Genomic DNA, 16,948 nt, shown 5'->3' on the forward strand with positions numbered 1-16,948 from the left:
GGCTAGATGCTAAACGCGAAATGCAAAACCCGAAATGCAAAACCCGATGGAATCGCTGTCTAAGTAGTGCGTTCGAATAACCTGCCTTACAAGTCATTGACTTATTAGAATCCTCTCTACTGAGGCAGCTGCCTATGTAGACAGTAAGACAGCAAGGCAGCTCCCTAGGTTTTCGAACACACCCATAGTGTTAGGAATGAAGTTATACCAATATCCTGTACACAAAGCTAAAGAACATTTGTACTGCATGCTTAAATCACATACAGTGTATCACAAAAGTGAGTACACCCCTCACATTTCTGCAGATATTTAAGTATATCTTTTCATGGGACAACACTGACAAAATGACACTTTGACACAATGAAAAGTAGTCTGTGTGCAGCTTATATAACAGTGTAAATTTATTCTTCCCTTAAAATAACTTAATATACAGCCATTAATGTCTAAACCACCGGCAACAAAAGTGAGTACACCCCTTAGTGAAAGTTCCTGAAGTGTCAATATTTTGTGTGGCCACCATTATTTCCCAGAACTGCCTTAACTCTCCTGGGCATGGAGTTTACCAGAGCTTCACAGGTTGCCACTGGAATGCTTTTCCACTCCTCCATGACGACATCACGGAGCTGGCGGATATTCGAGACTTTGCGCTCCTCCACCTTCCGCTTGAGGATGCCCCAAAGATGTTCTATTGGGTTTAGGTCTGGAGACATGCTTGGCCAGTCCATCACCTTTACCCTCAGCCTCTTCAATAAAGCAGTGGTCGTCTTAGAGGTGTGTTTGGGGTCATTATCATGCTGGAACACTGCCCTGCGACCCAGTTTCCGGAGGGAGGGGATCATGCTCTGCTTCAGTATTTCACAGTACATATTGGAGTTCATGTGTCCCTCAATGAAATGTAACTCCCCAACACCTGCTGCACTCATGCAGCCCCAGACCATGGCATTCCCACCACCATGCTTGACTGTAGGCATGACACACTTATCTTTGTACTCCTCACCTGATTGCCGCCACACATGCTTGAGACCATCTGAACCAAACAAATTAATCTTGGTCTCATCAGACCATAGGACATGGTTCCAGTAATCCATGTCCTTTGTTGACATGTCTTCAGCAAACTGTTTGCGGGCTTTCTTGTGTAGAGACTTCAGAAGAGGCTTCCTTCTGGGGTGACAGCCATGCAGACTAATTTGATGTAGTGTGCGGCGTATGGTCTGAGCACTGACAGGCTGACCCCCCACCTTTTCAATCTCTGCAGCAATGCTGACAGCACTCCTGCACCTATCTTTCAAAGACAGCAGTTGGATGTGACGCTGAGCACGTGCACTCAGCTTCTTTGGACGACCAACGCGAGGTCTGTTCTGAGTGGACCCTGCTCTTTTAAAACGCTGGATGATCTTGGCCACTGTGCTGCAGCTCAGTTTCAGGGTGTTGGCAATCTTCTTGTAGCCTTGGCCATCTTCATGTAGCGCAACAATTCGTCTTTTAAGATCCTCAGAGAGTTCTTTGCCATGAGGTGCCATGTTGGAACTTTCAGTGACCAGTATGAGAGAGTGTGAGAGCTGTACTACTAAATTGAACACACCTGCTCCCTATGCACACCTGAGACCTAGTAACACTAACAAGTCACATGACATTTTGGAGGGAAAATGACAAGCAGTGCTCAATTTGGACATTTAGGGTGTAGTCTCTTAGGGGTGTACTCACTTTTGTTGCCGGTGGTTTAGACATTAATGGCTGTATATTGAGTTATTTTGAGGGAAGAATAAATTTACACTGTTATATAAGCTGCACACAGACTACTTTTCATTGTGTCAAAGTGTCATTTTGTCAGTGTTGTCCCATGAAAAGATATACTTAAATATCTGCAGAAATGTGAGGGGTGTACTCACTTTTGTGATACACTGTATGTATTGATTTCTGTGTATTAGAGCTGTTTCATCTATATAATCAGTATTTAGATTTAGTTCTGTTATTATGTTAGTGATATTAAGAGTTCACTTTTACAATCAGATACGTTTGTGAGGCAACTTAGAATATTTCTGTTAAAACTAGGGTTAGCACTGTGAGCACTGATATGGTTTAACTCAAGTGTGAATGCGCTGGTGTTTTTTCAGATTACTCTGTTGATTAAAACTCTTTCCACACTGTGAGCACTGAAATGGTTTCTCTTCAGTGTGAATGCGCTGGTGTTTTTTTAGATGACTCTGTTGATTGAAACTCTTTTCACACTGTGAGCACTGAAACGGTTTCTCTCCAGTGTGAATGCGCCGGTGTTTTTTTAGATTACTCTGTTGACTTAAACTCTTTCCACACTGTAAGCAGTAACATAGTTTCACTCTAGTGTGAATGTGCTGGTGTTCTTTGAAACTAGTCTGTTGACTAAAACTTTTATCACACTGTGAGCACTGATACAAATTCTCTCTAGTGTGAATGCGCTGGTGAATTTTGAGAGGACTCTGTTGATTAAAACTCTTTCCACACTGTGAGCACTGATACGGTTTTTCTCCAGTGTGAATGCGCTGGTGTATTTTGAGATTACTCTGTTGATTAAAACTCTTTCCACACTGTAAACACTGATATGGTTTCTCTCCAGTGTGAATGCGCTGGTGTATTTTGAGATGATTCTTTTGAATAAAACTCTTCCCACACTGTGAGCACTGATAGGGTTTCTCTCCAGTGTGAATGCGCTGGTGCATTTTGAGATCATTCTGTGTATAAAAACTCTTCCCACACTGTGAGCACGGATGCGGTCTCTCTCCAGTGTGAATGCGCTGGTGCATCTTGAGAGCACTCTGGAACCTAAAGCTCTTCCCACACTGTGAGCAGATGTTTCCTTCTTCCTGTGTGGGACTGAGAGAGGTGTTAATGCTGACAGTACCAGAGGACGTTTGCTGATTACTGGAGCTTCTGGTGGGCGTCAGATCCTCATGTTCAGTCTTAATCTTCACCAGCGCATCATATTTATCATGGTTGCAGCTCTTGATGTGATTGTGGAGGTGATTTTGGGTTGTAGAGGAACGTGAACACGAGGAGCAGGAGAAATCCTTGTTCAGTTCTGAAGCAGAAAATAATAAAATACATTTATAACATTATAAATAATAAAATACATTTATAACATTATAAATAATAAAATACATTTATAACATTATAAATAATAAAGATTGTTAGTAAATGTTAAACTGAGATCTGATGCTAAAGTCCTGTAATGTGATTCATCCTGCATTCATCATTTCCTGCTCACACTGATCTGCATGAGCAAAATACAAGCTTTCACTGTATGATGCTTCATCCCAGGTGCCTCTGATTCTATTCAATACAAATATCTTACTGAGTTTATCTTTATCTTCAGCTTCTTCGTTCTTCACAGGCTTCATCTGGAAACCTCCACACTGTTGGTCCTCTGAGAAGAGCAGTTCCACAGAAGGGATGAGTGCCGGAGGGATTAAAGTTACTTCACCTGAAATTCATCAATATGTGAGGAAGAAACTCAACAACTGGAGGAAACTGAAGGTTGTGGGTTTGATTTTCCAAACACAAATAAATCCAAGTTAGATTAAAGCTTAAACCCAGACTGAAGTGTAGCAGAACAGGACAGTATGGTACAGTACAGGTTCTAATCCCACTATCCACATTCTCTATTTCTACTGATTAGTGACAATACTAACCTCACTGTACTGTACCATACTGTATTGTACCATACTGTACTGTACCACACTGTACTGTACTACACTGTCTGGTGGAAAAGTGGCATCATGCTCCACATTTACTTACAGAAGAAATCATCATCATCCTCCTCCTCTTCCTTTTTTATTAGTTTCTGCTGGAATCCTTCATTTTGTAGATCCACAGGGGTGACGTGTCCCTCTTCTGCATTATTAAAGATCTAATAAATATAAAAAAATGTATGTACTTTATTCATCAATAAAGGGAAATTCAGGGAAATTATTTTAGACTATTTTAACTGGCTGTTGTTATTGTTATGAACTGAAACTACTGTGGCACCAGGCAGCTTCGTCCTTATAATAATTAGAGAGTTTTAGGTTTTTTTTGGACCTGGAATCTGTAAAGATGCTTCACTGTAGAAAAAAGTGCTACACAGATACTTTTGTAACAGACTTTTCTGTGGTGTAGTGTGCTGACCATGGTTGATGGGTAATTCATTGCGGTCACGCCATCTGCACTTCGAAAAATCTCGGTCGAGCTATCTACACTAAACATTTTACTGCCCGTCTAAACCATGTACTACGGTCCACCGATTTAGAAGCGTTAAAAAAGGTAAAGCGGCTGTTTAAAGTTAATAAACATCATCTACAGTGTTCTGATACACAAAATCCAGCACATTCTTGAAGAACATCGACTCTGTTATTAATGAAAAAAATCCAGACATTTTACTGTAGGAATTTGTTGTGATGGGATCTCAAGCTTACAGACCACTTTTGAAGTCCAATTAAATTAACAAATCAAACTGTTATCAAATGCCACCACTATGATCATGAAGAAGACTTACTCTAGTACACATGCTGTGATTCTGAGAGTTTTACTGTAGGAATTTCAAATAATGGGATGGCAAACTTATTATCAAATTCCTACAGTAAAATTGTCTCAAAATTACAAGATTAGTACTAGAGTACTCAGTAAGTGTTCTTTATGATCATAGAGGTGTCACCTGATAACAGATTGATTTCTTTTTTATCATTAATCTCCAAAAAATGGTCTGTAAACAACCAAATAAATATTTTACATGAGTTTGTTATCCCATTACTCAAAATTCCTACAGTAAAAATGTATATTAATTACAACATCAGTACTAGAGATAGTGTTCTTTATGATCATAGGGTGGCATTTGATGATTTTTGACTTGCTTATTTTATTTCTCTTCAAAAAGTGGTATTAACACAACCGAGTAGACACTTTACATGAGTTTGAGATCCGATCACAACAAATTCCTACAGTAAAAATGTCTGAAATGTATTTCATTAATAACAGAGTCGATGCTCTTCTTGAATTTAGTGGATTTTGTGCATCAGAACACGGTATATGATGTTTATTAAACTGTAAACACCAGTTTAACCCTCTTCAATGCTTCGGGAACCGTAATGCATGGTTTATACACGCAGTAAAACGTTTAGTGTAGCTGGAGCGACTGCAGTGAGAATTCCGTGTTGATTGTGTTTTGTCCCTTTTGGGGATTCCATGATGAATGGAAGAGTGAAACTCCCCACACGTTAACTATCTTTCTGGAATAAGTCATTAAAGTATGAGGCTCCCCATCATTTGTGCATCAACACTTTATTTCTTTCTTCATCAATCTAGTACACAATTAAAGTAACACTTGCTTACACTTTTCACCTGACTGTGACTATAAAACTGTACAAACCACCTGTAAACAAAGTTCAACTGTAAACAAAGTTCAACTATAAACAAGATTCAACTATAAACAAAGTTCACCTGTAAACAAAGTTAAATTATAAACAAAGTTCACCTGTAAACAAAGTTCAACTGTAAACAAAGTTACACAGTAAACAAAGTTCAACTGTAAACAAAGTTCAACTGTAAACAAGATTCAACTATAAACAAAGTTCACCTGTAAACAAAGTTCAACTATAAACAAAGTTCACCTGTAAACAAAGTTCAACTATAAACAAAGTTCACCTGTAAACAAAGTTAAACTGTAAACAAAGTTAAACTGTAAACAGTTACACAGTAAACAAAGTTCAACTGTAAACAAAGTTCACCTGTAAACAAAGTTTAACTGTAAACAAAGTTTAACTGTAAACAAAGTTTAACTGTAAACAAAGTTCAACTGTTTAGAAAAGTTCAAAAGTTTAAAAATATGATGTTTATATAAAAATGTTAGATTTGATAATGAAGAAACTCAATCTGTTCCGCTTAATTGACTCATTTTGCCGGGTCGGTTCAAATAAATCGGTTCATCAGTACTGAATCATGTGTGATGCTAACAGTTAGCGCTGCAGCTAATAGTTTGTGTGTTTAAAGGAAACTGGAGTTAAAGCTCCTCAGATCCTCACAGTGATGTTTTATTATGAACTCTAGTTTTATTATTAATTAGAATGTAGTTATAATTAAATATAAGGGTTATAATTAAAATATATATTTTACTTAGATATAAGGATCTACAGTACAAACACAGCAGCTTCTTGTTCTTCTGATGATGTTTAATGGCGGTTGGCAGAACAACTTAAGACGCACCAGCGCCACCAACTTGACTGGAGTTGAACAGCAGCTTAGCAGTAATAAACCTCCATTAGCTCTGTATCTCTCAGGTAGCTTTAGAGAGGTACTACAGTCAGTCCTAGACGTTCTTCCAAGCAGGTTCTCTAATGTCATGTTTTGTTTTCCAACATGCTTCTCTAACTCTGTTCTTTCTTTCTTATACCTTTTGCAATCTGTTAAGTACGGTGGCCGAGAAGTGCAAAACAAATTAACATTTCAGAAAACAAAATTAAAAAAAAAAAAAAAAAAAAAAAAAAATTTTTTACAAGTGCTTGGGTACCCAGTGTTTGTAAATTTGTTTTGGCATATGTAAAAGTGTTTCAGCACTTGTAAATTTGTTTCGGCACTTGTAATTTTGTTTTCTAAAATGTTAATTTGTTTTGCACTTCTCGGCCACTGATTCTGACAGAAAGGGTAGGTACAATACACCGGAAGTGCGTGTTGCTTACCTGCTGTCAATCAAACTGTTTCTCGGGGCCGAAGTGAACGGAGTTTGTGATGGTATCGATAAACAAGGTTTTGTCTAGTTTGTGGAAATCATTTTATCCAGTTTACCCGCTATTGTTTTTCTTGTGGAAAGTTATTAGATTGTTTGTGCAGACGTTTAGACGTGGCGTGTGCATCTCTATCTACCGTCCGCTCTTCTAAACATCTAAGGAATTCCCACAAGAAAAACAAAAGCGAAATAATGAAAATAATTAACACAAAATGGACAAAACATTGTTTATTAGAAACGGAACATTTGATCCCGAGGCTTTGAAGCTTGTTTCACTTTTGTAACACTGGACTCAGTGTATCGGAGCTTATATTAAAGCAGCAGGAATGTGTGGGACTGATTCAAAGCTTTAGTGCTGTGTTTTATCTCACTCACTATATAAGAGACAATCAAACTAGGGCTACCAACCATCCCATAAAATACAGAATCCTTCTTTATTCGGAGACTAAACGTGGTGTTCAGTATTGAACTGATACAGGACGCGCTTTGTTCCGTATTTTTTTTATCAAGGGGAGATGGGGTGATGTGTATGAAACAGAAGGAAACTGCTGCTATGGGAATTAGAAAGCGTTTGGTTATTATATTAAGTAGTGTTCACTTTAATTCTTAGTAACGGTGTGTGTGCGCTGGTTATAGCAACATAACCTGTTTAATACACCGCTGTATGAGTAGCGCAGTGGGCAGAGTGCGTTGTTTTGCCTAAAATATGGTTCTGACTTATTATTATAAAGAATGAAAATAATAAATGTTAAACACCATAAATAAAACTTTTGTTCTCATGACTTTGTTCTCCCACCCGCTCAGGTATTTTCAGCACAATCAGGAAAAAAGCTTCAAAAGCTTTAATGAGGCTTCATCTGCACTCTGCCCACTGCGCTACTCATACAGCGGTGTATTAAACAGGTTATGCTGCTATAACCAGCGCACACACACCGTTACTAAGAATTAAAGTGAACACTTTATATTTATATTTAATATAATAACCAAACGCTTTCTAATTCCCATAGCAGCAGTTTTCTTCTGTTTCTGAACTCCGTTCACTTCACCCCCGAGAAACAGTTTGATTGACAGCAGGTAAGCAACACGCACTTCCGGTGCATTGTACCTACCCTTTCCGTCAGAATCAGCGGCCGAGAAGTGCAAAACAAATAAACATTTTGAAAAACAAAATTACAAGTGCCGAAACAAATTTACAAGTGCTGAAACACTTTTACAAACACTGGGTACCCAAGCACTTGTAAATTTGATTTTGTTTTCGTTGTAAATTTTTTTTTTTTTGTAATTTTTTTTTCTGAAATGTTAATTTGTTTTGCACTTCTCAGCCACCGTAGTTAACCATCTACTGCACACATTTTGGTGGTACATGAAAAAAAAATTATGGTACAGAAACGCACTAGAAACGTGTATTGTTTTTGGACATGGGTATAGGTTTGTATTATGTAGTGTGTTGTGTCATGCACTAAGACTCATAAAACTATAAAAAGCAGTTCTTCTCTGCTGTGGTGTGGTACATTACACTTTGTGCACATAACTTTGGGCATTCTTGTGAACCCAGGAACCCTGCATCCTCCCTTCTTGTCACACATTATTGGCCAGTGTAAGATATTGTCCAGTCTGATATGTTGGTTAGGTATAGGTGCTGTGGGGCCCTGCTTCCCCCTCTTCTCCTAATACTATTGGGAAATCCCACCACTGGGTCGCTCTCTCTTCCTGACATCTTATTTGTAATTGCACAAACTATGTGCAAATTCGGACTTAAAGGCATAAAGATGCACAAGATCACTTCTTATTATGCCATTGTTAGCACAATTCTATCTGTAAACATGCCAACATTTCACTGCCTGATGGAGAAATGTGTCGCCATTCAGGGGTACTGTAGAGGCAAAGGTGTGTTTTTCATCAAGGGATTTAGGAAGAACTACTGTCTTCTGACAAACTGTCTTCTTTCTCACTGGGTGTCTTGAGTACATTTCCAATGCCAACAAAAACACAATAATACAACAATTATTGTCACAGCTTGATATTGCTCCAATATTTCTCAACTACTTTTTTATGTTGTCTGCTGTATAACATTAAACCCTATATTAAAATGTTTCTTTTTCTACACTCCACTCATGTGTCAGAAAATGCAGTCCCACCTTAAATGATGTTTGATGGTGAATCTCAAACTTCATAAGATTGTTTTTTTTTTGTTTTTCTTGACCATTCTGGTTGGTTGCAATAATTACAAAAACAGGCATTGGACATGGTGCTTAAGAAAACTTTCTGTTGACTGAGAGCAACGCTGTGCTGTAGAGGGTTAATCTGAGTTTGACTGTTTCCTGTGCATTACAGTGTTACAGAGTCCAGTGGGGTGATTCCCTATTCTGTGTAATGTTTGAATCAGACGCTGATGTTGTCCTGTGTATTGGAATATGACTGTAGTGACTCTCACCTCATCCTCCAACCCGCTTAGGAAACTAGTTTTTCTGCTCATTTGAGAGGTCACGCTCATCCTGACCCACTTATGAAAACTTTTTTGTGTACATACACAGATGTAACTTATAAAACTTGTTCTTCACATACCTGAGCGGTTGCTACAGTCTGAGCTAATAGTCACCTGTCATTTACAAGATTTTGTTAAACAATCTAGTTAAAACTCCACTGCCGTCTCTCCTGAACATTTCCACTCTTCCACTGATATGTTATCCGAGCCAACTGCCTTTCTACTCTTCATTCTCCTTATAGCTGCTCTCACCTCCTCCTCTCTACTCTTCATTCTCCTTATAGCTGCTCTCACCTCCTCCTCTCTACTCTTCATTCTCCTTATAGCTGCTCTCACCTCCTCCTCTCTACTCTTCATTCTCCTTATAGCTGCTCTCACCTCCTCCTCTCTACTCTTCTTTCTCCTTATAACTGCTCACCTCCTCCTCTCAAATCTTCATTTTCCTTATAGCTGCTCTCACCTCCTCCTCTCTACTCTTCATTCTCCTTATAGCTGCTCTCACCTCCTCCTCTCTACTCTTCATTCTCCTTATAGCTGCTCTCACCTCCTCCTCTCTACTCTTCATTCTCCTTATAGCTGCTCTCACCTCCTCAGTGATGCAGTGAACATGAGTCTCTACTTTATCCTTAGTAAATAATGGATGTTTTTTGCTAAAATGTACCAACAGAACTGAGGTAAATGTTGATATTCTTGATGTAGCTGTATACAGAATTTCACTTAGCAATCAATGCTAATAGTAATTATTGTTATATTAGCAATATGGAGTAGTTTTTTTTACCAATGTACCAACAGAACCGATAAATATGTTGATATTCTCATTATAGCTAAACACAGATTTTTAGTTAGCGATCAATGCTAAGTGTAATAATTGATATATCATATCACTAATAGTTGAACCCAGAATTTCAGTAAGAGAACAATGCTAAGTGTAATTAGCAATGTATCATTAATATAAAGAAAGCACCAGCACACACACACACACACATGGTGGAACAATGTCAGTTTACTCACTCTTATCACGCTGATACGAGTGCAGCTTAGTCCGGAAACATATGAGGAGGCGTTTGTGTTTAAATTAACAAGGTATGGTGCAAGAACTCTGTGCTAGTTGTGAAGTACTGTTTTCTGCTGGTTGAGTTTATTATTGTCAGATGCAGATCTTTTTATTTACCACGGGAATTCACCACCATGCCCCCCCCTCCTTCCTCAGCATAAACGTGAAGAATGCATTCTGTGAAATATATGGAGCTATTAGCCAACACTCATCCAGATTGTCTGTTTATTATTGCCTGAGATTTCAATCATGCAAAATGTCGAGTCTGTGCTCCCTAAATTCTCCCTACTTTGTCCTCAGATCACATCTCTGTTATGTTGATTCCAGCATACAGACCGCTGACCAGTCGCTACAAACCATCTGAAAACAGGACAGAAGCTTTCAGGAATCAATAATGAGACCGAGGATTAAGGTTCAATATGTAGATATTTTATTAACAAACAAGCAATAACAAGTAAAATACATAAATGACACGTAAATGACCATAACAATACTAATCCATGTAACACATAGCGAAAAAAAAAAAAAAAAAAAAAAAAAAAACTCACAGATCAGCTCTTCATCATCCTGCCACATCTGGGCTGGGAGGCCCGTGAAGACTTGGCAGGAGCTCCTCTGATCAGGAAAAATTCTGGCCAGTACGTCCACTGCCAGGTGAGCTTCTAACAAGCTGACATGGACCCCTTATTTCTATACCAAACTTGAGTTTCTTTTTGCATGAGTAAAACAATTTGTGCGCTGTCCAAATGCCCACCCTACCACTGATGCAAACACACTCCAAGATCTACTTCTGGCCAGGTTGTAGCAACTGCTCAAGTATATGAAAACATCAGATTGTACCAAACTGAAAACAGTTATATAAACCTAACCATGAGAATGTGTGAAAACAAGTTACATAAGTAACATCTGTGTCAACATTTAAAAACAGTTTATGTAAGCAGGTCAGGATTACACTGACCGTGCAAGTAGGCTTTCCTATCTTAAACAACAGTACAAATGCTCTTAGGTAATCTATGCACTCCGCCATCTTGTTACTACTGTTAACTTCCATTGTGCATTTTGCAGAGCCCTCCATTGAAGACACATCATTGGTTTGAATAAAAACTGGTGCAAACACAGCACCAGACACTGGTACATGAAAGAACAACCCCTCAATCTACTTTCTCTCTGTGTGCATGCAAATCAAACATCCTTCACTCTGGAATCCCAAACCTGGACTTTCAAAGACCAAAGATGATTTACTCCCCTCAAACCAAACATACACACACTTCATTGAATCGAGGCACCTGAGCGAAGTGTTCTAGGCACAGAAAGTCAATTTCTCCACTGAACAGGGCCAGAGAAAAGAACCAACAGACGAGGTGATTCAACTACAGGCCTCTTCCTGCAAGATCTTCCTTCATCAGCTGACAGGTACTAAAGAGTGAGGTGTTTATTTTCAATTACCTTTTCTTTTCAATTCACTTCCACTATCAGCTGATAGCATTCACTTACATCAGGCTCTAAACCTCCTGGTTCTACCCACCATTCACTCCACTATAAATAATCACATTATTTTCCAGTAATAGTTTAACCTAAAGATTTATACTTTTATTATTACTATTTACTTGATAATAATGTAATAACTTAATAACTTAATAATTGTGTAATTTTGTGTGTTATGTTTTAGAGTTCAATAAATATTTGAATAATTCAGAATATAGCGCTGTGAGTTTGATTCCCTGAGTGAGAGAAATAATCGACCTAACAAACTGATCTGTTATAAATCTGGATTTCCTGGTAATTTCCCTAAAAACTGACAGTGGTGCCTGTAATTGATTATTAGCTATTAATTACACAGTATAATTGATTAATTGCTAACCTTTTTCCCCCAAAACTCACTTACTCACTCAGGGAGGATTTATATTTTATATTTTTATATTTTAGCTTGTTTGGTACGATCTGATGTGTCACACTTGTGTCTAAGTGCTAATAAATGAGCAAAGCAGTTCCCACACTGTGAGCATCATTTCTATAAAATGTGAACGCGTCTGTGTATTTTGAGAGCACTTTGATGTTTAAAACTCCTCCCACACTGTGAGCATTGATATGGTTTTTCTCCAGTGTGAATGCGCTGATGTGTTTTGAGACTACTCTGACAATTAAAACTCTTCTCACACTGTGAGCACTGATATGGTTTCTCTCCAGTGTGAATGCGCTGGTGTCTTTTAAGATTAGTCTGTGTATTAAAACTTTTTTCACACTGTGAGCACTGAAATTGTTTCTCTCCAGTGTGAATGCGCTGGTGGGTTTTGAGATAACTCAGTTGATTAAAACTCTTTCCACACTGTGAGCACTGATATGGTTTCTCTCCAGTGTGAATGCGCTGGTGTACATTTAGATCACTCCATGTCTTAAAACTCTTCTCACACTGTGAGCACTGATATGGTTTCTCCCCAGTGTGAATGCGCTGGTGTATTTTTCGATTACTCTGTGTTCTAAAACTCTTCCCACACTGTGAACACTGATACGGTTTCTCTCCAGTGTGAATGCGCTGGTGTCTTTTGAGATCACTCAAGCACCTAAAGCTCTTCCCACACTGTGAGCAGACGTTTCCTTCTTTCTGTGTGGGACTGAGAGAGGTGTTAATGCTGACAGTACCAGAGGACGTTTGCTGATAACTGGAGCTTCTGGTGGGCGTCAGATCCTCATGTTCAGTCTTAATCTTCACCAGCGCATCATATTTATCATGGTTGCAGCTCTTGATGTGATTGTGGAGGTGATTTTGGGTTGTAGAAGAACATGGACACGAGGAGCAGGAGAAATCCTTGTTCAGTTCTGAAGCAGAAAATAATAAAATACATTTATAACATTATAAATAATAAAATACATTTATAACATTATAAATAATAAAATACATTTATAACATTATAAATAATAAAATACATTTATAACATTATAAATAATAAAATACATTTATAACATTATAATTAATAAAATACATTTATAACATTATAAATAATAAAATACATTTATAACATTATAAATAATAAAGATTGTTAGTAAATGTTAACTGAGATCCGATGCTAAAATCCTGTAACGTGATTCATCCTGCATTCATCATTTCCTGCTCACACTGATCTGCATGAGCACTAGGGTTGGGCGGTATGCCTGCGGTATTCAAAAATGGTGACGGTATTTTTTAAATGTGAAGCGCCAAATTTCTGCTTCAGGACTACCTTGAAAACTGAGACTTCAGCACATGCGCACATCCACAGTAAGGGAGGGGTGGGAGGGGTAGGCGGTTGGAGCTCACTGATTGGCTGTGGGGTGCTCACTGTGTAAGGTGATAACACAGACTAGTGAAAAGCCACACTGGCTAGCGTTAGCTGTGAGCTAACAAGCAGATACTGAAAAACGGCTCGTCTTTTAATTTTTCAAAATCAACATTTATTATCAGTTCAACCGGAAATGAACACAAGCGCGTGCATGCGCGGACATGTACTTATTTACTAAATATATCTTCAGTGTAAATCGAGCACAAGTGTTGAGAAAAAGGAGCAAACAGTAATAATGACTTTACGCCCAATCCGCTGTTCTGACTCTTGTCTGCCATAGATTTTCCTGCCTATGTAAGACTTATTTTTTCCTAAATAAAAGCGCTATATTAAGAAAAAAGAACGTCTCACCTGTCGTGTAATGTGAATTATAAAATATATTGTCTGGCCCTTTAAGAATGTTAAGTGCACTATAGGGCGTAGGGAGCGAGTGTGTAGGGAAGAGATCGGATTTGTACCGTTTCCGTGCTCGTGTTTTGCACTGAGCTTGTGTGACATGTAAAGTAGCGTTCTCGTTAACCACTCAAATGTTTGGACTTTGAATTATTTTAACATTATTTTACATCACCGTCATCGCAGCATAAACATTTACATTCATATTTTTTGTTACGGTATAGAACTTAATTCTGGATTACAGGCATAACTAATCGTACACGTTCATACACTTTTAAGAAATATCTGTAACTATAAACTAACCAGTTAACTTTTGAAATATATTGAAGTGTTTAGCTGCTATTATTCTGTTTTGTGTGGGCAGAGAGAGATTACAATGCCAAAATGTTGTGTCAATGTTTGTGTTAAAGTGTAATTGATACAGATGCATTTATACTTATTCTTATTTATTAATTTATTAACAGATAAGATAAGCAATGTTTGACGTTCAGATTGTAAAATCTTTTTACATTAAAACATTGAAATATTGTAATTACACTCAAGTGTGTACACTGTACAGTTTGTCCGCGAACCCCCGCGGTAATACCGTATACCGCGGTATGTCCTGAAGACGGTATGGCGGTATGAAAATCGGCAATACCGCCCAACCCTAATGAGCACAATACAAGCTTTCACTGTATGATGCTTCATCCCAGGTGCCTCTGATTCTATTCAATACAAATATCTTACTGAGTTCATCTTTATCTTCAGGTTCTTCCTTCTTCACAGGCTTCATCTGAAAATCTCCATCCTGTTGGTCCTCTGGGGTGAGATGTTCCTCAGAGGTGACATGTTCCACAGGGATTAAGTCTCCTTCATCTGAAATTCATCAATATGTGAAGAAGGAACTCAACAACTGGAGGAAACTGAAGGTTGTGGGTTTGGCAGCAGCACAGCACACTATGGTCCAGTACATGTTCTAATCCCACTATCCACTTTCTTTTATTATTTCTACTGATTAGTGACTCCAATCCTAACCACACTGTACTGTACCATACTGTACTGTACCTCACTGTACTGTACCACACTGTACTGTACCATACTGTACCTCACTGTACTGTACCACACTGTACTGTACCATACTGTACTGTACCACACTGTACTGTACCTCACTGTACTGTACCTCACTGTACTGTACCATACTGTACCACACTGTACTGTACCATACTGTACTGTATCATACTGTACTGTACCTCACTGTACTGTACCATACTGTACTGTACCATACTGTACCACACTGTACTGTACCATACTGTACTGTACCATACTGTACTGTACCTCACTGTACTGTACTATACTGTACTGTACCACACTGTACTGTACCATACTGTACTGTACCTCACTGTACTGTACCATACTGTACTGTACCACACTGTACTGTACCATACTGTACTGTACCTCACTGTACTGTACCACACTGTACTGTACCATACTGTACTGTACCACACTGTACTGTACCACACTGTACTGTACCATACTGTACTGTACCATACTGTACTGTACCACACTGTACTGTACCTCACTGTACTGTACCACACTGTACTGTACCTCACTGTACTGTACCATACTGTACTGTACCACACTATCTGGTGGTAAAGTGGTATCATGCTTCACATTTACTTACAGAAGAAATCTTCTTCCTCTTCCTTTTTTATTATTTTCTTCTGGAATTCTTCATGTTGTAGATCCACAGGGGTGATGTGTCCCTCTTCTGCTGACTGCATTATTAAAGATCTAACAGATAAATTACAGACAGACAGTCAGACAGATAGATTAATGTACTTTATTTATCATTAAAGGGAAATTCAGGAAAATTCTTTTTGACTGGTTTAACTGGCTGTTGTTATTGTTATGAACTAAAGCTACTGTGGTACCAGGCAGCATCAAGACTTGAGTTTGGTACCTGTAAAGGTTTCTTCCTTGTAATAATTAGGGGGTTTTATGGTTTTTTTTGTCCTGGAATCTATTAAGATGCTTCACTGTAGAAAAAAGTGCTACACAGATACTTTTGTAACAGACTTTTCTGTGGTGTAGTGTGCTGACCATGGTTGATGGGTAATTCATTGCGGTCACGCCATCTGCACTTCAAAAAAGCTCGGTCGAGCTATCTTCACTAAACGTTTTACTGCACGTCTAAACCATGTACTACGGTACCCTGGTTTAGAAGAGTGACAAAAGTTATCAGAAGCATTGAAGAGGGTAAAACTGGTGTTTACAGTTTAATAAACATAATCTACAGTGTTCTGATACACAAAATCAATCAAATTCTTGAAGAGCATCAATGTTATTAATGAAAAATACTGTAGGAATTTGTCGTGATGGGATCTCAAACTTACAGACCGTATTTGAAGTCCAATAAACTTAACAAATCAAATTGTTATCAAATGCCACCACTAAGATCATAAAGAAGACTTACTCTAGTAATCATGCTGAGTCATTCTGAGACAATATTACTGTAGGAATCTAAAAAAATTAGATAATTAACTTATCAACTTCATACAGAAAAACTATCTTAAATCACTACATGAGTACTAGATAGGGTGGCCACATTCATAGTCACAAAAAGGAGGACATTACACCCCAAAAAAGAGGACATCATATTAGGAACAGGGGACGAGGCTGAAGTTAGTTACTTATTCGCGGCTTCCGATTCGTTTGGTTACTTATTCGCAGCTTCTTATTTAGCGGCTGAAGTTGGTTCCTCATTCATAAAGGGAGTGTTCGCCATGGATATTTTCTGCACACTTTATATTTTACCGACATAAATCAACTAAATGAAGACGTGAACATTTTTTTGGCTGATTCTCATCGTGATATTGTCAATGTAAAGTTGTGATTCAAATATAATTAAAATATTTACTTTGTAAAATATTTTTTCAATTCATTCTTTCAGGCTGCATTTCCACTGTAAGGAAAACCTATTTTTATTC

At 38.2% G+C, this 16,948-nt stretch overlaps 1 protein-coding gene and 1 pseudogene across 1 annotated transcript in view; one reads left to right on the forward strand and one right to left on the reverse strand.

Annotated features, from left to right (window-relative positions):
- Positions 1-16,948, forward strand: part of LOC134302895 (uncharacterized) — a 657,104-nt pseudogene that overhangs the window by 321,684 nt on the left and 318,472 nt on the right.
- The window catches only part of LOC134335818 (zinc finger protein 721-like), a 54,575-nt gene that overhangs the window by 24,369 nt on the left and 13,258 nt on the right, over positions 1-16,948 (reverse strand). Inside the window, exons 7-9 of the mRNA XM_063018425.1 lie at positions 12,319-12,830; positions 4,591-4,601; positions 2,125-2,780 (exon numbers count right to left, since the gene is read on the reverse strand). Of these exons, the coding sequence (XP_062874495.1) occupies positions 2,125-2,780; positions 4,591-4,601; positions 12,319-12,830 (1,179 nt within the window). The remainder of the gene's footprint in view (positions 1-2,124; positions 2,781-4,590; positions 4,602-12,318; positions 12,831-16,948) is intronic.

Source organism: Trichomycterus rosablanca, chromosome 2 (assembly GCF_030014385.1).
Source record: "Trichomycterus rosablanca isolate fTriRos1 chromosome 2, fTriRos1.hap1, whole genome shotgun sequence".
In the NCBI taxonomy this organism is placed as follows: domain Eukaryota; kingdom Metazoa; phylum Chordata; class Actinopteri; order Siluriformes; family Trichomycteridae; genus Trichomycterus; species Trichomycterus rosablanca.